The sequence below is a fragment of the Gorilla gorilla genome, chromosome 7, assembly GCF_029281585.2.
Source record: "Gorilla gorilla gorilla isolate KB3781 chromosome 7, NHGRI_mGorGor1-v2.1_pri, whole genome shotgun sequence".
NCBI lineage: Eukaryota > Metazoa > Chordata > Mammalia > Primates > Hominidae > Gorilla > Gorilla gorilla.
In genome coordinates this window covers 49,633,092-49,658,615 of record NC_073231.2, presented here as the reverse complement: position 1 = coordinate 49,658,615, position 25,524 = coordinate 49,633,092, and the positions used below count along the sequence as shown (strand labels likewise).

General features: G+C 39.0%; 1 protein-coding gene across 2 annotated transcripts in view; it reads left to right on the top strand.

The window, feature by feature from the left end:
- XKR9 (XK related 9) overlaps positions 1-15,276 on the top strand; it is an 80,417-nt gene extending 65,141 nt beyond the window's left edge. For both annotated transcript variants that reach the window (XM_055349612.2, XM_055349611.2), the window contains one exon: positions 13,001-15,276. In XM_055349612.2, coding sequence (XP_055205587.2) covers positions 13,001-13,167 — 167 coding nt within the window. In that variant the 3' untranslated portion in view covers positions 13,168-15,276. The remainder of the gene's footprint in view (positions 1-13,000) is intronic.
- The last annotated feature ends 10,248 nt before the right edge of the window (positions 15,277-25,524 follow it).

The window sequence follows — 25,524 nt, the reverse complement described above, 5'->3', positions numbered from 1 at the left end:
CATCATTTTTTATGGCTGCATAGTATTCCATGGTGTATATGTGCCACATTTTCTTAATCCAGTCTATCATTGTTGGACATTTGGGTTGGTTCCAAGTCTTTGCTATTGTGAATAGTGCTGCAATAGACATACGTGTGCATGTGTCTTTATAGCAGCATGATTTATAGTCCTTTGGGTATATACCCAGTAATGGGATGGCTGGGTCAAATGGTATTTCTAGTTCTAGATCCCTGAGGAATCACCACACTGACTTCCACAATGGTTGAACTAGTTTACAGTCCCAGCAACAGTGTAAAAGTGTTCCTATTTCTCCACATCCTCTCCAGCACCTGTTGTTTCCTGACTTTTTAATGATTGCCATTCTAACTGGTGTGAGATGGTATCTCATTGTGGTTTTGATTTGCATTTCTCTGATGGCCAGTGATGATGAGCATTTTTTCATGTGTTTTTTGGCTGCATAAATGTCTTCTTTTGAGAAGTGTCTGTTCATGTCCTTCGCCCACTTTTTGATGGGGTTGTTTGTTTTTTTCTTGTAAATTTGTTTGAGTTCATTGTAGATTCTGGATATTAGCCCTTTGTCAGATGAGTAGGTTGCGAAAATTTTCTCCCATTTTGTAGGTTGCGTGTTCACTCTGATGGTAATTTCTTTTGCTGTGCAGAAGCTCTTTAGTTTAATTAGATCTCATTTGTCAATTTTGGCTTTTGTTGCCATTGCTTTTGGTGTTTTAGACATGAAGTCCTTGCCCATGCCTATGTCCTGAATGGTAATGCCTAGGTTTTCTTCTAGGGATTTTATGCTTTTAGGTCTAACATGTAAGTCCTTAATCCATCTTGAATTAACTTTTGTATAAGGTGTAAGGAAGGGATCCAGTTTCAGCTTTCTACATATGGCTAGCCAGTTTTCCCAGCACCATTTATTAAATAGGGAATCCTTTCCCCATTGCTTGTTTTTGTTAGGTTTGTCAAAGATCAGATAGTTGTAGATATGCGGCGTTATTTCTGAGGGCTCTGTTCTGTTCCATTGATCTATATCTCTGTTTTGGTACCAGTACCATGCTGGTTTAGTTACTGTAGCCTTGTAGTATAGTTTGAAGTCAGGTAGCGTGATGCCTCCAGCTTTGTTCTTTTGGCTTAGGATTGACTTGGCGATGCAGGCTCTTTTTTGGTTCCATATGAACTTTAAAGTAGTTTTTTACAATTCTGTGAAGAAAGTCATTGGTAGCTTGATGGGGATGGCATTGAATCTATAAATTACCTTGGGCAGTATGGGCATTTTCACGATATTGATTCTTCCTACCCATGAGCATGGAATGTTCTTCCATTTGTTTGTATCCTCTTTTATTTCATTGAGCAGTGGTTTGTAGTTCTCCTTGAAGAGATCCTTCATGTCCCTTGTAAGTTGGATTCCTAAGTATTTTATTCTCTTTGAAGCAATTGTGAATGGAAGTTCACTCATGATTTGGCTCTCTGTTTGTCTGTTATTGGTGTCTAAGAATGCTTGTGAGTTTTGTACATTGATTTTGTATCCTGAGACATTGCTGAAGTTGCTTATCAGCTTAAGGAGATTTTGGGCTGAGACAATGGGGTTTTCTAGATATACAATCATGTCATCTGCAAACAGGGACAATTTGACTTCCTCTTTTCCTAATTGAATACCCTTTATTTCCTTCTCCTGCCTAATTGCCCTGGCCAGAACTTCCAACACTGTGTTGAATAGGAGTGGTGAGAAAGGGCATCCCTGTCTTGTGCCAGTTTTCAAAGGGAATGCTTCCAGTTTTTGCCCATTCAGTATGATATTGGCTGTGGGTGTGTCATAGATAGCTCTTATTATTTTGAGATATGTCCCATCAATACCTAATTTATTGAGAGTTTTTAGCATGAAGGTTGTTGAATTTTGTCGAAGGCCTTTTCTGCATCTATTGAGATAATCATGTGGTTTTTGTCTTTGGTTCTGTTTATATGCTGGATTACATTTCTTGATTTGCGTATATTGAACCAGCCTTGCATCCCAGGGATGAAGCCCACCTGATCATGGTGGATAAGCTTTTTGATGTGCTGCTGGATTTGGTTTGCCAGTATTTTATTGAGGATTTTTGCATCAATGTTCATCAAGGATATTGGTCTGAAATTCTGTTTTTGGTTGTGTCTCTGCCCGGCTTTGGTATCCAGATGATGCTGGCCTCATAAAATGAGTTAGGGAGGATTCCCTCTTTTTCTATTGATTGGAATAGTTTCAGAAGGAATGGTACCAGTTCCTCCTTGTACCTCTGGTAGAATTCGGCTGTGAATCCATTTGGTCCTGGACTCTTTCTGGTTGGTAAGCTGTGGATTATTACCACAATTTCAGCTCCTGTTATTGGTCTATTCGGAGATTCAACTTCTTCCTGGTTTAGTGTTGGGAGGGTGTATGTGTCGAGGAATTTATCCATTTCTTCTGGATTTTCTAGTTTATTTGTGTAGAGGTGTTTGTAGTATTCTCTGATGGTAGTTTGTATTTCTGTGGGATTGGTGGTGATGTCCCCTTTATCATTTTTTATTGTGTCTATTTGATTCTTCTCTCTTTTCTTCTTTATTAGTCTTGCTAGCGGTCTATCAATTTTGTTGATCTTTTCAAAAAACCAGCTCCTGGATTCATTAATTTTTTGAATGGTTTTTTGTGTCTCTATTTCCTTCAGTTCTGCTCTGATTTTAGTTATTTCTTGCCTTCTGCTAGCTTTTCAATGTGTTTGCCCTTGCTTTTCTAGTTCTTTTAATTGTGATGTTAGGGTGTCAATTTTGGATCTTTCCTGGTTTCTCTTGTGGGCATTTAGTGCTATAAATTTCCCTCTACACACTGCTTTGAATGTGTCCCAGAGATTCTGGTATGTTGTGTCTTTGTTCTCGTTGGTTTCAAAGAACATCTTTATTTCTGCCTTCATTTTGTTATGTACCCAGTAGTCATTCAGGAGCAGGTTGTTCAGTTTCCATGTAGTTGAGTGGTTTTGAGTGAGTTTCTTAATCCTGAGTTCCAGTTTGATTGCACTGTGGTCTGAGAGACAGTTTGTTATAATTTCTGATCTTTTACATTTGCTGACGACAGCTTTACTTCCAGGTATGTGGTTAATTTTGGAATAGGTGTGGTGTGGTACTGAAAGAAATGTATATTCTGTTGATTTGGGGTGGAGTGTTCTGTAGATGTCTATTAAGTCCACTTGGTGCAGAGCTGAATTCAATTCCTGGGTATCCTTGTTAACTTTCTGTCTTGTTGATCTGTCTAATGTTGACAATGAGGTGTTAAAGTCTCCCATTATTATTGTGTGGGAATCTAAGTCTCTTTGTAGGTCACTCAGGACTTGCTTTATGAATCTGGGTGCTCCTGTATTGGGTGCATATATATTTAGGATAGTTAGCTCTTCTTGTTGAATTGATCCCTTTACCATTATGTAATGACCTTCTTTGTCTCTTTTGATCTTTGTTGGTTTAAAGTCTGTTTCATGAGAGACTAGGATTGCAACCCCTGCCTTTTTTGTTTTCCATGTGCTTGGCGGATCTTCCTCCATCCTTTTATTTTGAGCCTATATGTGTCTCTGCACGTGAGATGGGTTTTCTGAATAGAGCACACTGATGGGTCTTGACTCTTTATCCAATTTGCCAGTCTGTGTCTTTTAACTGGAGCATTTAGTCCATTTACATTTAAAGTTAATATTGTTATGTGTGAATTTGATCCTGTCATTATGATGTTAGGTGGTTATTTTGCTCATTAGTTGATGCAGTTTCTTCCTAGCCTCAATGGTCTTTATAATTTGGCGTGATTTTGCAGTGGCTGGTACCGGTTGTTCCTTTCCATGTTTAGTGCTTCCTTCAGGAGCTCTTTTAGGGCAGGCTTGGTGGTGAGAAAATCTCTCAGCATTTGCTTGTCTGTAAAGGATTTTATTTCTCCTTCACTTATGAAGCTTAGTTTGGCTCGATATGTAATTCTGGGTTGAAAATTATTTTCTTTAAGAATGTTGAATATTGGCCCCCACTCTCTTCTGGCTTGTAGAGTTTCTGCCGAGAGATCCGCTGTTGGTCTGATGGGCTTCCCTTTGTGGGTAACCCGACCTTTCTCTCTGGCTGCCCTTAACATTTTTTCCTTCATTTCAACTTTGGTGAATCTGACAATTATGTGTCTTGGAGTTGCTCTTCTCGAGGAGTATCTTTGTGGCGTTCTCTATATTTCCTGAATCTGAATGTTGGCCTGCCTTGCTAGATTGGGGAAGTTCTCCTGGATAATATCCTGCAGAGTGTTTTCCAACTTGGTTGCATTCTCCCCGTCACTTTCAGGTACACCAGTCAGATGTAGATTTGGTCTTTTCACATAGTCCCATATTTCTTGGAGGGTTTGTTCATTTCTTTGTATTCTTTTTTCTCTAAGCTTCCCTTCTCGCTTCATTTCATTCATTTCATCTTCCATCACTGATACCCTTTCTTCCAGTTGATCGCATCAGCTCCTGAGTCTTCTGCATTCTTCACGTAGTTCTCGAGCCTTGGCTTTCAGCTCCATCAGCTCCTTTAAGCACTTCTCTGTATTGGTTATTCTAGTTATACATTTGTCTAAATTTTTTTCAAAGTTTTTAACTTCTTTGCCTTTGATTTGAATTTCCTCCTGTAGGTCGGAGTAGTTTGATCATCTGAAGCCTTCTTCTCTCAACTCATCAAAGTCATTCTCTGTCCAGCTTTGTTCCGTTGCTGGTGAGGGACTGCATTCCTTTGGAGGAGGAGAAGCGCTGTGCTTTTTAGAGTTTCCAGTTTTTCTGCTCTGTTTTTTCCCCATCTTTGTGGTTTTATCTACTTTTGGTCTTTGATGATGGTGATGTACAGATGGGTTTTTGGTGTGGATGTCCTTTCTGTTTGTTAGTTTTCCTTCTAACAGACAGGACCCTCAGCTGCAGGTCTGTTGGAGTTTGCTAGAGGTCCACTCCAGAACCTCTTTGCCTGTGTTCCAGCAGCGGTGGCTGCAGAACAGCGGATTTTCGTGAACCGGGAATGCTGCTGTCTGATCGTTTCTCTGGAAGTTTTGTCTCAGAGGAGTACCTGGCCGTGTGAGGTGTCAGTCTGCCCCTACTGGAGGTTGCCTCCCAGTTAGGCTGCTCGGGGGTCAGGGGTCAGGGACCCACTTGAGGAGGCAGTCTGCCCGTTCTCAGATCTCCAGCTGCGTGCTGGGAGAACCACTGCTCTCTTCAAAGCTATCAGACAGGGACATTGAAGTCTGCAGAGGTTACTGGTGTCTTTTTGTCTGTGCCCTGCCCCCAAAGGTGGAGCCTACAGAGGCAGGCAGGCCTCCTGGAGCTGTGGTGGGCTCCACCCAGTTCGAGCATCCGTGCTGCTTTGTTTACCTAAGCAAGCCTGGGCAATGGTGGGCACCGGTGGTGGGGACTTTGGGCAGTATTTAAGATTAGTTTAGATAAGGTTATCAGGGTGGGTTCTCCATGATGGGACTGGTGATTTTATGAGAAGAGGAAGAGAGACCTGAGCTAGCACACTGTTGCTGTCACTATTTGATGCCCTCTGCCATGTTATGATAGAGCAGAGAGGCCCTCACCAGATGCCAGTGCCATGCTCTTGGCCTTCCCAGGCTCTAAAACCATGAGTGAAGTAAACTTTTCTTTATAAATTACCCAGTCCCTTGTATTCAGCAGAAAACAGACTAAGACACATGTAAGTGTATTCGTATTGTATTTGTCTTTTGTTACTGGCTTATTTCGTTGAGCATAATGTCTTTAAGCTTCATATTTTAGCATGTGACAAGATTCACTTCTTTTTTTAAGGCTGAATAGTATTCCATTGTATATGTATGCCACATTTTCTTTATCTATTCATTGATTGATGAATGGATTGATGAATGGATATTTGGGTTGCTTCCACCTCTTGGCTATTGTGAATAGTGCAACAGTGAACATGGGTTTACAAATACTTCTTTGAGATTCTGCTTTCAGTTCTTTTGGATATATACTCAGAAGTGGGATTACTTGATCACAGGGTAATTCTGTTTTAAATCCTATTCAGAAGTAGGATTTCTTGATCATATGGTAGTTGTTTTGAGGAAGCTTCATACTGTTTCCATAATGGCTGCACTATTTTACAATCCCACCAACATTGCATAAATGCCCCAGTTTCTCTATATCCTCACCAACACATGTTGTATTCTGTTTTTTTTTCTTTTGATAATGGTCACCCTAATGAATATGAGATGATATTTCTTTGTAGTTTTGATTTGGATTTCTTTAATGATTAGTGATGCTAATCATCTTTTTATGTGCCTATTGGCCATTCATGTATCTTCTTTGGAGAACTGTCTATATTTAATTAAGGGTTAATATCCAGAGTATATAAATAACTTCTGTAACTGAACAACAACAAAAAAGCCTAAATAACCAGATTAAAACTGGGCAAAAACTCAGTAATATGTCCCCTATGCTACTCTTTGAGAAAGTTAAGCAGTGTGAACCATTTACTCTTGTAGGAAGTAGGAAATCTTCGGTTTTTTACCTTGGGCACATGATTGTTGTATAATTACATAGCTCCCTGTTTCTGCATGTTTGGTGTATATGTTTGCATGTATGTTTGTGGGGTGAAGGTGAGAAAAGAAGTTAAGCTGCTTGGCAGCACTTGATTCAGAATCTTTGAGTAATAAAGGGCCTAAAGACTTTGAATCATAAAGTGAAAGTGTTCTTCATTTTTTTCTGAAGATTTAAGTGTCTATGTGTTATTATTTCCCTTCAGCCTCGATAATTTATTATAGTTCTTTTCTATAGTTTAGGTTTGTTAGTGATGATTTCTTTATTTTTTTAAATCTGAACATATCTTTATTTATCTTTCATTCTTGTAGGATATTTTTGTTGGATATAGAGTTCTGAGTTGACAGGTTTTTTCCTTCCTTTAAGTGTTTTAAAAATATCACTCCACTATTGTCTGGTCTCTATTGTTTCTGATAAAAAGTTAGTGATCATTTACATCATTATTCCCCTGTGTGTAATTTGTTGTTTTTCTCTAGCTATTCTTGAGATTTTTACCTTTAGCTGTTGGTTTGCAGTTGTATGACTACTGTGTTCATGTGTATATTTTTTTTTCTAGTTTTTTCTTTGTATTTCTCCTACATAGATTCTCCAAGTTTCTTGAACCTGTAAATTTTTGTCTTCTATTATATTTAGGAAGTTTCTGGCCATTATTATTCTCATGCTTTTTCTGCTTCTTTATCTTCTTGGACTCCACTTCCAAATGTGTTAGACCTATTGATATTCTCCCACATATTCCTGAGGCTCTGTTCATTTTTTTCCAATTTGTTTCTCTGTTCTTTAGATTGGAGTTTTCTTCAGGTTGACATTTCTCGTATCTTCAATCTACTGTTAAGTTCATATAATGAATTTTGAACATTTTTCAGATACTGCATTTTTATGTTCTTGAAATTTCCTTGGGTTCTTTTTATGGTTTCTATTTCTTTGCTAAAATTTTATGTATTTTTATTTATCATAAGCATATTTTTCTTTATATCCTTGATCATATTTAAAATAGCTGCTTTAAAATCTGTCCACTAATTCCAATACCTGGGTCATTTTGTGATTGGTCTCCATTCATTGCCTTTTCTCTTGAGTATGGATTACATTTTCACGTTTGCTCATATGGCTACTAATTTTGAATTGTGTCCTGGATGGTATGAATGATACATTTTAGATCCTCTTGATTATTTTTGTTCTTCAGAGAAACATTTTTTTTTCTTTTCAGCAGGCAGCAACTTGAACTTTAAACTCTGAACTCTAAACAATCTTTATTTAACCTTCAGTGAGCTGCATAGAGTCTTCCCCTTATATGCATAGTTCAAGGTCAGCCTAAAATTGGGCAGAATTAATATATGAAGTGAGACTTCCTTTCTGTTGGTTCTATTTTTCTCCTAGATTTTCCACCTCATTTTTCAGCAGTTGTGATCACCACATACTCTGTTCTCTGGGCCTTAACACCACTAAAACTGTAGGTTTTTAAATTTGGATTTTGTGTAGTTGGTATGCTGAGTGGGGTCTGCTCTCACTCAGTGCCATTCCTTCTTCCAGATGTCGACCTCTCTCCAGTGTCTGCTTGCTTTTTTTTGCTGTCTAGTGCTTTGAGGTAATTCTCAGTGTTTTGTCCAGAGTTCATAGTGGTTATTTGTGAGACGATCTGTGTAGTAAGAGATATACCCACCTTCTTATTAATCTATAACATTTTCAGTAATCTTTCTGTAATGTTTGCCAGTCTTTCTGCCAGCACTTTGGGAGGCTGAGGCAGGTGGATTACCTGACGTCAGGAGTTCAAGACCACTCTGGTCAACATGGTGAAACCCCAACTCTACTAAAAATACAAAAATTAGCTAGGTGTGGTAGCAGGCACCTCTAATCCCAGCTACTTCGGAGGCTGAGGAAGGAGAATCACTCGAACTGGGGAGGAAGAACCTGCAGCGAGCCGAGATCATGCCATTGCACTGCAGCCTGGGTGGACAGAGTGAGACTTCGCCTCAAAAAAAAAATCTTTCTGTAATATTTACTTAGACAAGATGTGTAAAGCTTTTTAAGTTTAACATTTAGTTCTCTCTCATCCCTACTTATGACCCTGATAAAAACTGCAATATAGATATTATTATCATCACTACCCTTTAACTGGGAGAACCAAGGTTCATAGAGTTTAAGTAATTTGCCAAAGTCCACACAGATCAAATCTCAGGCTTTTTCACCTCAAATCCAGTTTATTTTTTGTGAAACCATGCTATCTTTATCTGATGAATAGGTTACCTACAGCTATGCTAAGTTATGCATGATTTAAAAATTATTATTTTTGTGATAGAGTCTTTCTTGCTCTGTCACCCAGGCTGGAGTGCAGTGGTGTGACCGTGGCTCACCACAACCTCCACCTCCTGGGTTCGCGTGATTCTTGTGCCTCAGCCACTCAGGTAGCTGGGACTACAGGTGTGCACCACCACGTCTGGCTAATTTTTGTATTTTTGGTAGAGACTGGGTTTTTCCATGTTGGCCAGGCTGGTCTTAAACTCTTGGCCTTAAGTGATCTACCTGCCTCGGCCTCCCAAAGTGCTGGGATTACAGGCATGAGTTACCATGCCAGCCTAAATGATTTATTTGCCTATGATATAGTTTTTAAAAAAGTCTAGCCTAAATGTTTTTCAGCTTTAGCTCAAGGTAGAGCTGGACTTGTGTCACTGTTAGCTTGAATAATCCAATTAACAATATATGTAATGGGAAAAAGGGTAGGAAATAATATATTATACATCTACTAAGGAGCTTGAATGCTAAGTGTCCCACACAAACATAGATTAAGTATTCATTCCATCCAACAAACATTTTCTTATTGGTTTTATAGCCAAGAAATGAATGGGAAGATCCTGGTCAGATGTTTTGGCTAAATAGTAAGCTTTTAAAATGAACTTTTAATATAGAATGAAGTTAATTTTATCCTCATGTTCTATATGGTTCCGTCATGGCTTTATAAGACTTTTAAATTTCCGCAACTAAATTTTGGGCTTTTTCTAGATTATTATGTGTATATAAAAGGCCTTTTGAAATTTAAAAAAGAAAAATAATTATGAGCAATACTTTCATAAAAGAACACTCATATGCACCTATTATATACATTCACATCTTCAAATATGAATACTCTCCTCATAGACTAGTGGTTCTCAACCTTTAGTATGCATCAGAATCACCTGGAGTGCTTATTGAAACACATTGCTGGCCCCTATCCCGAGTTTCTTTTTGGTAGGCATTAGGTAGGGCTTGAAATTTTGCGTGTTTAAAAAAGTTCCCGGATGTTGCTGATGCTGCTGTTCTCCCTTCCCTTCTTTGAGAATCCCCGTTGACTTTTGAAGGCTGTCAGTTAATAACTAGTTTCAAAACAGCCACTAGAGGGCAATGGAACCACAGAGAAATTGGACGTGCTGCCTAATTTGTTCCCTGGTTTATGGGATCAACTATGTATTGCTACAAGCCAGGAGAACACCAAAGCCAAACATTAATTTCTTGCACAATATCTTGATGCTCATTTCCAGTTGTAAATCTTGTCCTTGTGATTGTGGGGGTCAGAGATATATAATGCATCTCTAACTCTGGCTGATGCCCCACTTAATGATTACAATAAATTCAAAGTTGGACTTTTCTAGGTGAGCATTTGCACATATACATGTCTTTGGGGTTAACATGAACCATTTGTGGTTTCCCAAAGAGGCTATATTTTGATATTAGATCTAGTTTGTTACAGAGATGATTATGTAGTTAAATGGTATCCTTCATTTTAAGATTTGTGCCTTTTATTTTGTGAAAGAGGGACTTAAGTACTTTTTAAAAATGTTAAACAGTATATAATAAATATATAATTATATGTTATATACAGTAAAATAAACAGCATATAGTATATAATTATATTCCTTAAAGAATACGATTATACATTCATATCTTCAAATATGAATACTATGCTTCTCATAGACTAGTGGTTCTCATCCTTTAGTGTGCATCAGAATCACCTGAAGTGCTTATTGAAACAGAATAAAGAATATAGAATATAAAGAATATAATTATATATAATATAAAATATAATTATGTACAAAACAAATAAAGTAAAATATATTGTAAATATATGATATATACAAATATATAATGTATAAAATATATAAAATATAATTGTATATTATAATTATATTCTTCATGGAATATAAAGATCACAGAGTATAGGGAATTTGCAGTTTCTTTCTTTCAGATATATTGCTTTGATGGTAGGAAAGGACTAGAGGAAAATGAAAAGATGTAGTTTGCAGGAATGTTATATTTTCTTTTTGCCTAGACTGGTACAGAACTTGAAAATTTCTTTGCTGCTGTTGCTGCACTTTAAAAATTCTGTCTTGATAGTGCTATGGTTTGAATGTTTGTCTTCTCCAAAGCTCATGCTTAAACTTAATCCCCAATATGGCAGTATTGAGAGGTGGGGCCTTTTTTTTTTTCAGATTCAGGAGTATATGTGCAGATTTGTTACATTGGTATATTGTGTGATGCTGAGGTTTTAGCGTCTATTGATCCCATTGTCCAAGTAGTAAACATAGTACATGATGGGTAAATTTTCAACCCTTGCCCTCCTCCCTGTCTTCTCCCTTTTGGAATCCCCAGTGTTTATTGTTCCCATCTCTGTGTCCATGTGTACCCATTGTTTAGCTCCCACTTATAAGTGAGAACATGTGGTTTTCTGTTTCTGTGTTAATTCACTTACGATAATGGCCTCCAGCTATCCATGGTTCTGCAGAGGACATGATTTTGTTCTTATTTACGGCTGTGTAGTATTCTGTGGTGTATATTTACCACATTTTCTTTATTCAGTCCACCATTGATAAACACCTGGGTTGATGCCGTGTCTTTGTTATTGTGAATAGTGCTGAGATAAACATAAGTGCAGGTGAGTTTTTGGTAGAATGGTTTATTTTCCTTTGGATATATACCCAGTAATGGTATTGCTGGGTTGAATGGTAATTCTGCTTTTAGTTCTTTGAGAAATCTCCAAACTGCTTTCCACAGGGGATTGGGTCATGAATGCATTGCCTCATAAATGAATTTATCCATTCATAGTTTAGTGGATTAGTAGGTTAATACATTAATGGGTTATAATGGGAGTGGTACTGGTGGCTTTTTAAGAAGTAGAAGAGAGACCTGAGCTAGCATAGTCAGCCCCCTTGCTATGGGATGCCCTGTGTGGCCTTGAGACGCTGCAGAGAGTTCCCACCAGCAAAAAGGGCCTCACCAGATGTGATCCCTTGACCTTGGACTTCCCAGCCTCCTGAACTGTAAGAAACACATTTGTTTCTTTATAAATTATCCAGTTTCAGGTATTCTGTTACAATCAACAGAAAACAGATTAAGATAGATAGGTAGAGTCTTAGATACCTTTCTGAGTAGCCTTAATTCTTGGCTTGAGGCAACAATTACTTTTAATTGCAATGTAGAAATTTTTATTTAAAGTCCAAAGACTGGAGTTTGATTCCTAGACTTGACATTATTTTTTGGATGACATTGATGAGTCATTTAAGACCCAGTTTCTGCATATGTAAAATAAGAATTACATATTTAATAATAATAATGTCTTCATGGACTATTGTGAAAAATCAGTGAGATGCTATATGTGATGGTGTTTTGTAGACTGTGACTATCCCTGAAATTTTCTGTTTTTGATGTTCTTTCACCAAGATAGTATTTTTTGAACTTGATTTTGATGTTGTTATTATATCTTTGTAAAATTACTTCCACATGTACGAGATAGCAACAATCATATAAAAAAGTTTAGAATTATATTAATGACAGGGGCGGCCCATCTGGAGTGGCCACTGTGAAGAAGTGGGTTGCAGCGGGGGAGGTGTGGCTGGGTCTGCCCTGTTCTGCAGAGCCAGCAGGAGCAGGTGGGAGCCCTGCCCCCTACTGAGTCAGTGGGAGACCTGTGCTCCTGGGCGCAGCTGTAGCTGCCCAGCTGCAGCTCTAGACCTGGGCATCCCTGCACTCACAGGGGCCCAGGAAGCCCCCTTCCCCTCACAGGCTTGGAAGTGTCTGCTCCTGCTTTCTAGTCTCTCCCCGCTCCTGGCACCTTCTCTGGTGTGGAGCAAAGTTGTAGCCAAGCCTGGGTGCTATTGTGACCTGGCTGGGTGTGTGTGCATTCAGAGAGGCACTAACATGCCAGCCCCCTGCAACCTTGGCTCCCTCTAGACTTTGGGTACTGACAAGCTTGGGAGGGAGGCTGGTGGGGGCTGAGGGTGGCTCTGTGCAGGTCTGCAGGTGCCCCTTGGCACGAGGAGCCTGGGCACTGTGGACGGCATGTTGATGGTGGCAGGAGGCAGACAGGTTCCTGGTGGAAAAGGGCAGGTTCCCAGTGAAGCCCCGCCTTCTAGCCAGGGACAGCCTGAAGCCTGGAGGCCAGGCTGTCAGTTCTGGGTAGAATCCACTGCCCAGATGATAATTTATGGTGCTTTTTCCAGGCTTGCCTATGGCTGCCCATGGACCAATCAGCATGCACTTCCTCCCTTCTGAGCCCACAAAAACCCCAGACTCAGCCAGACTCACACAGACACTGGGACTACAAGCTCTGGGGAGGAGCTACCTACTTCAGGTCTCCTTAACTCTTCAGGATGACCTGCCTGCATAAAGGAGCTACCCACCATAGGTCTCCTCTCTGCTGAGAGCTGGACACTTACCTGGACAACCTGCCTGTGGAAAGGAGCTACCCACCATGGGTCTTCTCTCTGCTGAGAGCTGGACATTCATCGGGATGACCTGCCTACAGAAAGTAGCTACCCAAAGGAGTGACCCACTTCAGGTCTCCTGAGAGTTGTTCTGTCGCTCAATGAAGATCTTCTCTGCATTGCTCACCCTCCAGTTGTTTGTGTACCTCACTCTTCCTGGATGTGGGACAAGAACTTGGGGCCTGCTGAATGGTCGGACTGAAAGAGCTGTACTACAAACGGGGCTGAAACATGCTCCATGCCTGCCACATTGTGGGTGACGAGAAGGAGAGAAGAGCTGCGGCCCTTCTGGGAGTCTAGACCTCAGGGCTCCCCAAGCCAGGGCTGTGAACACACTGTAACACCCTCTTTGGAGTTCTGTGGTTACCTGTGCCTCCAAGCTTTCAGATGCCACCAAATTCCCTTTGTCTAGATGTTGCTGCCTGCAGCAGGAGCTACTTGTGGTACATTTGGTCCAGCCACAGCCTCACAAGGAGCCGACATCTGTGCCAGTGCCTGGAGCTGCCCCCCTGCCGCACCTGGCACGCCTGGCTGTGCATAGTGGCTGGACCCATGCTTGCTCACTCACACACTTCTCACCACTCTGTGCCTGGCTCACCCTTGGCAGGCATGGGATCCAGGCCAGTAGTGCGAGTTGAGCGCAGCCTGCCAGGCTGTTTGGGTGGAACGAACCCAGCAGGTGCAAGCAAACCCCAAGCAGAGGCATGGCTGGCCACAGAGGTTTCTGGCTGGTGACAGACCAGCCACCCTAGGGTATCACTGTGACTATAAGACAAATAGGTTTAATCCTTTTGCATATAACATCTTAGTTTTTCATTAGACTGTTGCGTGTTGTGTTTATTCCTGATATTTAGAAAATATAATCTACTGAGACTGTTAAATACAAGTAGTGATTAGATCAGGAATAAGGCTTAAATTGCAAATTATTTTCTGGGATTTGGAAGTACGTATAAATGCGTGTGTGTGTGTGGTGTGTGTATGCATGAATGCACTTATGTGCATGGTAGGATTTCATCAAATATTTATTGATAAATATTATTTCTCTTATTTTTTTCTGGACTATAGAGCCCCTTTAGTTATGATTGCTTTAAGGTTAAACAATGGTTTTATTTATAGTTTTGTTTTGTGTCTGGTAGTGTGTCTTGCTAACTAGAAATATGAGGTCATATAGATTAGGGATTGCATTTCTATGTTGCTCTGTGAACTTTGCATAGAATTTCTAGGGGTTTCTATTAGCAGCAGAATACCGTTACTTTTTCTGAGCTCCTAGAGAAGTGAATGGAGTATATTTTTTTTCCCTAGGAAAATCATCTGATTCCACTTTGGGAGCAATAAATCAATCCATCAGCATGTGCTTTGGAGGGCTGTCTATGTATTCAGTAATGTTCTGGGATAAGTCTTAATAAATATCTGTTAAATAACTGATTGGTTACCACTCCAGAGGAGTGATTTAGGTTTTCTTGGTGTCTGTAGATGTACAGCTTTTTTAAAAATTGCAGGTAAAATAACTTTTTTTCATTCTCCAAGGATATGAAGATTGCCACTGGAGTCTGCTCTTCCTTTTAGAAAACAGCTTTCTTGATATATAATTCATACAATTCAACTGTTTAAAGTATAAAATTCAATGGTTTTTAGCCTAGTCATTAAAATGGACTAAAACCATTAAACTTTTCTAATCTTTAACTATCACCACAATTAACTTTAGAACATTTTCATCACCTACAAAAATAAACTGTTACTTTTATCCTTTCTGTGATGGTTAATTTTATGTGTCAATTTGGCTGGGCCATGATGCCCAGATAAGTGGTCAAAAATGTTGTACTGGATATTTCTGTGTAGATGTTTTTGGATGAGATTAATATTTAAACGAATGGACTTGGAGCAAAACATATTGCTCTCCGTAGTGTGGTTGGGCCTCATCTACTCAGTTGAACATGTGAATAGAACAGATGACTTATCTACCTCAAGCAAGAGAGAATTCTGGCCTTCAGACTTGAACTGCAGTATTGGCTCATGCTATGTATAGCTTGCTGGCCCACCCTGCTGATTTTGGGTTTGCCAGCCTCCATAATTGTGACAGTTATTATTATTTTTGAGATGGAGTCTCACTCTGTCGCCCAGGCTGGAGTGCAGTGGCGTGATTCGGCTCACTGCAGCCTCCGCCTCCTGGGGATTTAAGGGATTCTCCTGCCTCAGCCTCCCAAGTAGCTGAGATTACAGGCACCTGCTACCATGGCTGGCTAATTTTTGTATTTTTAGTAGAGATGGGGTTTCACCATGTTGGCCAGGCTGTCTTGAACTCCTGACCTCAAGTGATCTACCCGACTCAGCCTCCCAAATTTCTGGGATTACAGGTGTGAGCCACCGTGCCCAGCCTGTGATAGTTAATTTTAGGTGTCAACTTGACTGGGTAAAGGGATACCCAGATACCTGGTAAAGCATTATTTCTGGGTGTGGTTGTGAGGCTACTTCTTGAAGAGATTGACATTTGAATCAGTGGACTAAGTAAGGAAGATGTACCCTCATCCAATATGGGTAGGTACCATACGATCATTTGAGGGCCTGGATGGAACAAAAAGGCAGAGGAAAGGTGATTTGCCGTTTCTTCTGGAGCTGAGACATCTATCTCCTCCTGGCCTTGGACACCAGAACTTCAAGTTCTCTGGACTTTGGACTCTGAGAGTTGTAACAAAACCTCCACACCTGCTCTGTCACCCCATATTCTGAGGTCTTTGGGCTCGAAGTAAAAGTTATACCATCAGTTTCCCTTGTTCTCACACCTTTGAACTTGGACTGAGCCATGCCACCAGCTTCCTTGGTTTTCCAGTTTGCAGACATAATATTGTGGGACTTCTCAGCTTCCATAATCACATGAACCAATTCCCATAATAAAGCCCGTCTCATGTATCTCTCTTTATATCCTATTGGTTCTGTTTCTTTGGAGAACCCTGACTAATACAATTGTGTAAGCCAATTCCTTAAAGCAAATCTATATATTCATCCAATTGATTTTTTTGTCTTTGGAGACATGATTAATACAACTCTCGCTCCTCCACCCCATTTTCCCTCTCACTGATTCTGGTCCTAAGCAACCACAATCTGCCTTCTGTTTATAGATTTCCCTATTCTGGACTTTCATATGAATGGAATCATATAGGATGTGGTCTTTTGTGACTGGCTTCTTTAAAACACAACATTTAAAAATTTTGATGAAGTCTGTTTTAATCTGTTTTCTGTTGTTATACCTGAATACCCGAGTCTTGGTAATTTGTAAAGGAAAGAGGTTTATTTATCTTACGATTTTAGAGGCTGGGTGGTTCAAGATTGAGTGGCCACATCTGGTTGGCTTCTGGTGAGGGCCTCATGATGCATCATAACATGGCAGATAAGTGGAAGGGGAAGTAGGCATGTGCAGAGACCAAACACGAGAGGCAGCCTCATTTCACAATCCACTCTTATGATAACTAATTCAGTCCTGTGAGAGTGAGAATTTACCCCTAAAAGGCATTAACCCCCTTAATGACCTAATCACCTCTTAAAGGCACAAGCTCCCAACATAGCTACAATGAGGACCATGCCTCCACATGAGTTTTGGTGGGGACAAACCATAGCAAAGTCCAATTTATAAGTTTTTTTCTTGTGGTGCTCAAGATTTTGGTTTCATCCAACGGGAACAAAGACACAACATACCAGAATCTCTGGGACACATTTAAAGCAGTGTGTAGAGGGAAATTTGTAGCACTAAATGCCCACAAGAGAAAGCAGGATAGATCCAAAATTGACACCCTAACATCACAATTAAAAGAACTAGAAAAGCAAGAACAAACACATTCAAAAGCTAGCAGAAGGCAAGAAATAACTAAAATCAGAGCAGAACTGAAGGAAATAGAGACACAAAAAACCATTCAAAAAATTAATGAATCCAGGAGCTGGTTTTTTGAAAGGATCAACAAAATTGATAGACCACTAGCAAGACTAATAAAGAAGAAAAGAGAGAAGAATCAAATAGACACAATAAAAAATGATAAAGGGGACATCACCACCGATCCCACAGAAATACAAACTACCATCAGAGAATACTACAAACACCTCTACACAAATAAACTAGAAAATCTAGAAGAAATGGATAAATTCCTCGACACATACACCCTCCCAACACTAAACCAGGAAGAAGTTGAATCTTTGAATAGACCAATAGCAGACTCTGAAATTGTGGCAATAATCCATAGCTTACCAACCAGAAAGAGTCCAGGACCAGATGGATTCACAGCCGAATTCTACCAGAGGTACAAGGAGGAACTGGTACCATTCCTTCTGAAACTATTCCAATCAATAGAAAAAGAGGGAATCCTCCCTAACTCATTTTATGAGGCCAGCATCATCTGGATACCAAAGCCGGGCAGAGACACAACCAAAAAAGAGAATTTTAGACCAATATCCTTGATGAACATTGATGCAAAAATCCTCAATAAAAAACTGGCAAACCAAATCCAGCAGCACATGAAAAAGCTTATCCACCATGATCAAGTGGGCTTCATCCCTGGGATGCAAGGCTGGTTCAATATATGCAAATCAAGAAATGTAATCCAGCATATAAACAGAACCAAAGACAAAAACCACATGATTATCTCAATAGATGCAGAAAAGGCCTTTGAGAAAATTCAACAACGCTTCATGCTAAAAACTCTCAATAAATTAGGTATTGATGGGACATATCTCAAAATAATAAGAGCTATCTATGACACACCCACAGCCAATATCATACTGAATGGGCAAAAACTGGAAGCATTCCCTTTGAAAACTGGCACAAGACAGGGATGCCCTTTCTCACCACTCCTATTCAACATAGTGTTGGAAGTTCTGGCCAGGGCAATTAGGCAGGAGAAGGAAATAAAGGGTATTCAATTAGGAAAAGAGGAAGTCAAATTGTCCCTGTTTGCAGATGACATGATTGTATATCTAGAAAACCCCATTGTCTCAGCCCAAAATCTCCTTAAGCTGATAAGCAACTTCGGCAAAGTCTCAGGATACAAAATCAATGTACAAAACTCACAAGCATTCTTAGACACCAATAACAGACAAACAGAGAGCCAAATCATGAGTGAACTTCCATTCGCAATTGCTTCAAAGAGAATAAAATACTTAGGAATCCAACTTACAAGGGACATGAAGGATCTCTTCAAGGAGAACTACAGACCACTGCTCAATGAAATAAAAGAGGATACAAACAAATGGAAGAACATTCCATGCTCACGGGTAGGAAGAATCAATATCGTGAAAATGCCCATACTGCCCAAGGTAATTTATAGATTCAATGCCATCCCCATCAAGCTACCAATGACTTTCTTCACAGAATTGGAAAAAACTACTTTAAAGTTCATATGGAACCAAGAAAGAGCCCGCATCGCCAAGTCAATCCTAAGCCAAAAGAACAAAGCTGGAGGCATCATGCTACCTGACTTCAAACTATACTACAAGGCTACAGTAACTAAACCAGCATGGTACTGGTACCAAAACAGAGATATAGATCAATGGAACAGAACAGAGCCCTCAGAAATAACGCCACATATCTACAACTATCTGATCTTTGACAAACCTGACAAAAACAAGCAATGGGGAAAGGATTCCCTATTTAATAAATGGTGCTGGGAAAACTGGCTAGCCATATGTAGAAAGCTGAAACTGGATCCCTTCCTTACACCTTATACAAAAATTAATTCAAGATGGATTAAAGACTTACATGTTAGACCTAAAAGCATAAAATCCCTAGAAGAAAACCTAGGCATTACCATTCAGGACATAGGCATGGGCAAGGACTTCATGTCTAAAACACCAAAAGCAATGGCAACAAAAGCCAGAATTGACAAGTGGGATCTAATTAAACTGAAGGGCTTCTGCACAGCGAAAGAAACTGCCATCAGAGTGAACAGGCAACCTACAAAATGGGAGAAAATTTTTGCAACCTACTCATCTGACAAAGGGCTAATATCCAGAATCTACAATGAACTCAAACAAATTTACAAGAAAAAAACAAACAACCCCATCAAAAAGTGGGCGAAGGATATGAACAGACACTTCTCAAAAGAAGACATTTATGCAGCCAAAAGACACATGAAAAAATGCTCGTCATCACTGGCCATCAGAGAAATGCAAATAAAAGCCACAATGAGATACCATCTCACACCAGTTAGAATGGCAATCATTAAAAAGTCAGGAAACAACAGGTGCTGGAGAGGATGTGGAGAAACAGGAACACTTTTACACTGTTGCTGGGACTGTAAACTAGTCCAACCATTGTGGAAGTCAGTGTGGTGATTCCTCAGGGATCTAGAACTAGAAATACCATTTGATCCAGCCATCCCATTACTGGGCATATACCCAAAGGACTATAAATCATGCTGTTATAAAGACACATGCACACGTACGTTTATCGCGGCATTATTCACAATAGCAAAGACTTGGAACCAACCCAAATGTCCAACAATGATAGACTGGATTAAGAAAATGTGGCACATATACACCATGGAATACTATGCAGCCATAAAAAATGATGAGTTCATGTCCTTTGTAGGGACATGGATGAAACTGGAAATCATCATTCTCAGTAAACTATCAGAAGGACAAAAAAACCAAACACCGCATGTTCTCACTCATAGATGGGAATTGAATAATGAGAACACATGGACACAGGAAGGGGATCATCACACTCTGGGGACTGTGGTGGGGTGGGGGGAGGGGGGAGGGTTAGCATTAGGAGATATACCTAATGCTAAATGACGAGTTAATGGGTGCAGCACACCAGCATGACACATGTATACATATGTAACAAACCTGCACATTGTGCACATGTACCCTAAAACTTAAAGTATAATAATAATAATTAAAAAAAGATTTTGGTTTCATATTCAAAAAGGTCATAAAGATTTGCTCCTATGTTTTCTTCTGAGATTTTATAATATATGCATTAGATTTACATTTAGGTCTTTGATCTATTTGGAGTTGATTTGAGTGTGAGATAAGTGTTTGTTCTTTTGCCTATGGCTATCCAGTTACTCCCGTAGCATTTGTTGAAAAGATATTCTTTATTCATTGACTAGTCTTGGCACCCTTATTGAAAGTAAGTTGACCTTAGATACATGGGTGTATTTCTGGCCTCTCAATTCTGTTCGACTAGTCTATATATCTGTACTTTTGTCAGTACTACACTGTTTTGATTACTGTTGCTTTATAGTAAGTTTTGAAATTTGGAAGTGTGATTCCTCAGTTTATTATTCATTTTCAGCATTATTTTAATTGTCCCGACTCCCTTGCAATTTCATATGAATTTTAGAATCAGCTTGTCACTTTCTACAGAGAAATTAGCTGGGATTCTGATAGGGCTTGCATTGAATCTATGGATGAGTTTGGGGAATATTGCCATTTAAGCAGCGTTGAATATTTTGGTCCATGAACATGAGATGTTTTTCCATTTATTTGGATGTTTTGTTTCTTTCAACAATGTTTTTATAGATTTCAGAGTATAAGTTTTGTACTTCTGTTAAATTTATTACTAAGTGTTATATCCTTTTTGATGCTACTGTGAATAGAATTGTTTTCTTAATTTCATTTTTGGATTGCTCATTACAAATGTATAGACATACTATTGATTTTTGTATATTAATCTTGAAGTCTTGCTGAACTTATTCACTAGCTCCAATAGTTTTTTGGGCTACTTTAAGATTTCTACATATGAGATCATGTCATCTGCAAATAGAGATCATTTGCCTCCTCTTCCAATTTGGATACCTTTTATTTCTTTTTCTTGTTTAATGCCATGGCTAGAACCTCAGTATAATGTCGAATAGAAGTGGTGAGGGTGGACATCTCTGTCTTGTGGCTTATCTTAAGGGGAAGCATCCAATCTTGCACCACTAAGTATGATGTTAACTGTGGATATTTATAGATGCTCTTTATTAGGTTGAGAAAATTTCCTGCTATTCCTGTTTATTGAATGTTTTTATTATGAAAGGGTAATGGATTTTTTTTCAAATTCTTTTTCTGTGTCTATTGAGATAATCATGTGATTTTTGTGTTTTAGCTTACTTATATGACCTATTACATTATTTGAGTTTTGGATGTTTAGCTTTGAATTCTTGGTGAAATCTCATTTGGTTATGAATTTTCTCATTTCTCGTCTCCTTCTGATACTCCCTTTATGTGCATGTTGGTGCATTTAATGGTGTCCCATATTTCTGTGAGGGTCTGTTTATTTTTTCCTCATCATTTTTTTTTCTCTCTGTTCCTTTGCATGCATAATCTCTGTCAATTTATCTTCCAGTTTGCAAGTTCTTTTTTCTTTCAGTTCAAACATCCTGTTGAGACCTTCTAGCAAATAAATCATTTCAGTTATTACACTTTGCAACTCCAGAATTTTGATTTGGTTCCTTTTTAAAAAATTTCTATTTATTGGTATTCTCTATATGGTATAATATTGTCAATATATGTTTCTTTACTTCTTTCATCATGTATGTGTGTATGTATGCATGCATTTATTTATTTATGACAGAGTCTTGCTCTGTCGCCCAGGCTGGCATGTGGTGCCGCAATCTCGGCTCACTGCAACCTCTGCCTCTGGGTTCAAGTGATTCTCCTGCCTTAGCCTCCCCAAGTAGCTGGGACTATAGGCGCATGCCACCATGCCTGGCTAATTTTTGTATTTTTAGTAGAGACAGGATTTCACCATGTTGGTCAGGCTGGTCTCGAACTCCTTACCTCAGGTGATCCACCCACCTCAGCCTGCCAAAGTGCTGGGATTACAGGCGTGAGCCACTGTGCCCGGCTGCTTTCCTTTATTTCTATAATGGCTACTTTGAACTATTTTTCTGTTAAATCTGACATCTGGTTGTTTTGACAGGAAATTTATGTTGTCTGCTCTCCCACTTGCCAGAGAATGGATCCTACTTTCCTGTTTCTTTGCTTGCCTCATAATTTTTTGTTGGTAACTATTTTTGATAATATGACTACTCTGGGCACTACTCTGGGACTGGTTATTGTTCGTTTCTTATTTATTTGTTTAGTGATTGGCTGGATTATTATAGTAAAGTCTCTCCCTTGTTCTCTCTGCTATATGACCCCCGCCCCTACGTTGTTAAGCCTCTGATGTCGTTCCTTAGGGAGGCACAGCTTTGAATATACCCACAGTTAGCTTGGGATGATGGCAGCACCAGTAGGTCTCTCTCTCTCACTCTTTCCCTGACCACACTTAGCTGTTTAACTCCAATAATTGCCAGACTATTGCTCTATTGTTTATAATAACACCCTGGAATATAAATTTTTCTCTACACTACTCCCATCAAATTGTGGTTCTTTGGACAGAAAAGTTTCTGAGGTCAATGTATAATATTTGTTTTGATGTTGACAGGGCTCCTTCCAGCTGTCTTATTCCCCAGTTCTTTCTTGCAAACTAGCTGTCTTTATAGTTTAGGCACCCATTTAATAATAACTTTTTTAAAAATATGGGATTACCCAGATAATGTGGAATCAGAGATGCTCTGGAAGACCCAGGTCCCAGTTCAGTTCTTTCTAAACATTGTCCTATGATACAATGGCAACATTTTTGTCATTCACAAATAACACCTGTATTTAGACATTGCTCTTTTAAGTCAGTCTTGATGACATAATTTCTTTGATTTAAGATTAGAGTAGTTCAATAGCTAGCATTTTAAATTATCACTCACTGTTTATATTATCATCAACAGTGAAGCAGCAGGCATGGGCAGTGAAGTTACAGAGTAATAGCAAAGCTCTCCTTATATGGCCTTACCATACTGGCCCTTTACGTGGAGCTGCCGGGTTGGTTTAGAGGCAGTCTCTAATGTGCTGGCCTGTGTTACTTGTGACCGTTTAGGATGAATTATGCAGAGGTCTACCTATTGTTCTGACGGGGAGGGATCCTTCAACAAAATTTCCCACTCTAAGCTATATTATGCAAATGACTATTTTAATTAAAAGCCTTGTTCCCCTTCTTTTTCATGGCTGGTAGTGCCCGGGACTATACAGGGACTTTCAAAAGTCTTCAGAGTAAAAAGTCTTTCCAGTTTTTCATCAAAAATGGGTTTGGTGTTTTGCTAGAATTCTCTTGCCAAATGTTTTCTATTTGGTAGGAAAGAATGCAAGCTTTTAATCATGGAATTTTTTAAAACAGCTCAGGCCCATGCAATATGCAACTGGATGTGCATTGGGCCAGGTACATTAGGTATTATTAATAGGACTCACTTTTCAGGAAATAATAGCTATTTTAAAAAGGGGGTGGAGAGAAAGGAAGGGAAGAAAAGGAAGAAAAAAAGAGGAATAATTTTTCTAAGGATATAGTTTAGTTACTGCATGCAGATGATTTTCCTCCTTTTTATTGTGAGATAGGTTTGGAAATAATCTGTCTGACAGATCATGCATCATGTTTGACCTTGTCATTTTAATACAACAGTAAATGGAAAACAAATGTTTTTTTTTCTTTGAAGGTATGGTTATGACATCTTGCAGAAGTATTTTCAGTAGGTTAAATTAAAGATAATAAGCTATTTCTTCTTGTTTTGACTATTGTCATTGTGTAGGAGAGGGACTGCATTCCATGGACTTGTTTTAATTACCGTATTGGTATTTGCTGTGACATCTGGTGGCATTGGTGAGCTCACCTGATGGACCACAAAGAACTCTGATTTATGAACCCATAACTGGGGTTCCAATAAACATTTGTCAAAATAATGTATTAGTTCAAACCAAAGCCTTTTTTATTTATTCATATAAAAGAGCACTTAACTTTCAACAAAGAATTGCCTATCATCAAAAACACTCTATAAATGAATCAAATTTATGAAGACATGGTTCTAGAGGGTGATTGCTTAAAGACTACAGCTTATTTTAACCCTTTGAAGGATTTAGTGTTCTAACTTGTCTGTTTTGACCATACTCTTTATATTTTTGTTTTCAAATAATGTATATTTTAATATTCACATGTGAAGTTACTTGTTACAGAATGAATCTAATGACCTTTAAAAATATTTATTCAGTTATCAAATTAGCATATCTTCAGCAGTCATCATTCTATAGCTATTTCAAATTCTGTTAGGACAGCATATTTTTTTACCCATTCTTATTCAGTTTACTTGTAAGTAAGAATAAAACACACAGTGTTCTCAAACTACTTTGTAAAGTACTAAGGCTACTGATAAGGGAATTGTAGTCCATCTTTATTTTTAATATTCAGCTATTTTACCTATTTGCTCATTAACTGATTAGCATTGGTTTCTTTTGGGGTTAAATAAGATAGGTAATTTATGCAGTATGTACACCTTAGAGTCGTCACACTGGTAGAGTGAATTATTACACAGCAGTTTGTGAGGCATTATTTTAATATTTAGTAGTCATTATGCCTTTTTTATTGGGGTAAAATATATGCAACATAAAACTTACTATTTTAACAATTTTTGAAGAGTTTTGCTATGTTTCCCAGGCTAGCGTCAAGTGATCCTCCTGCCACACAACCTTCCCCATAGAAGGGAGTACAGGCAGGTGCCACTATGCCTGGCCCATTTTAGCCATTTTTATGTGTATAATTCAAGTACATTCACAATTATACAACCGTCACCACTATCATTTCCTGAGCTTTTAAAAAAATTTATTTTAAGTTCAGGGGTACATGTGCAGGATGTGCAGGTTTGTTACATAGGTAAGTGTGTCACGGGGGCTTGTTGTACAGATTATTTAATCACCCAGGTATTAAGCCTAGTATCCATTCATTATTTTTCCTGATCCTGTTCTTCCTCCCACCCTCTGCCTTCTGGTAGTTCCAGTGTGCATTGTTCCCCCTATGTGTCCATGTGTTCTCATCATTTAGCTCCCACTTACATGTGAGAACATGCAGTATTTGGTTTTCTGTTGCTGTGTTACTTTGCTAAGGATAATGGCCTCCAGCTCTATCCATGTTTCCGCAAAAGACATGATCTTATTCTTTTCTATGGCTGCATAATATTCCACAGTGCTTATGTACCACATTTTCTTCATCCAGTCGACCATTGATGGGCATTTAGGTTGATTCCATGTCTTTGCTATTGTAAATAGTGCTGCAATGAACATACACATGCATGTGTCTTTATAGTAGAACAATTATGTTAATTTGGGTATATACCCAGTAATGGGATTGCCTGGTTGAATGGTATTTCTGTTTCTAGGTGTTTGAGGAATCACCACACTGTCTTCCACAATGGTTGAACTAATTTACACTC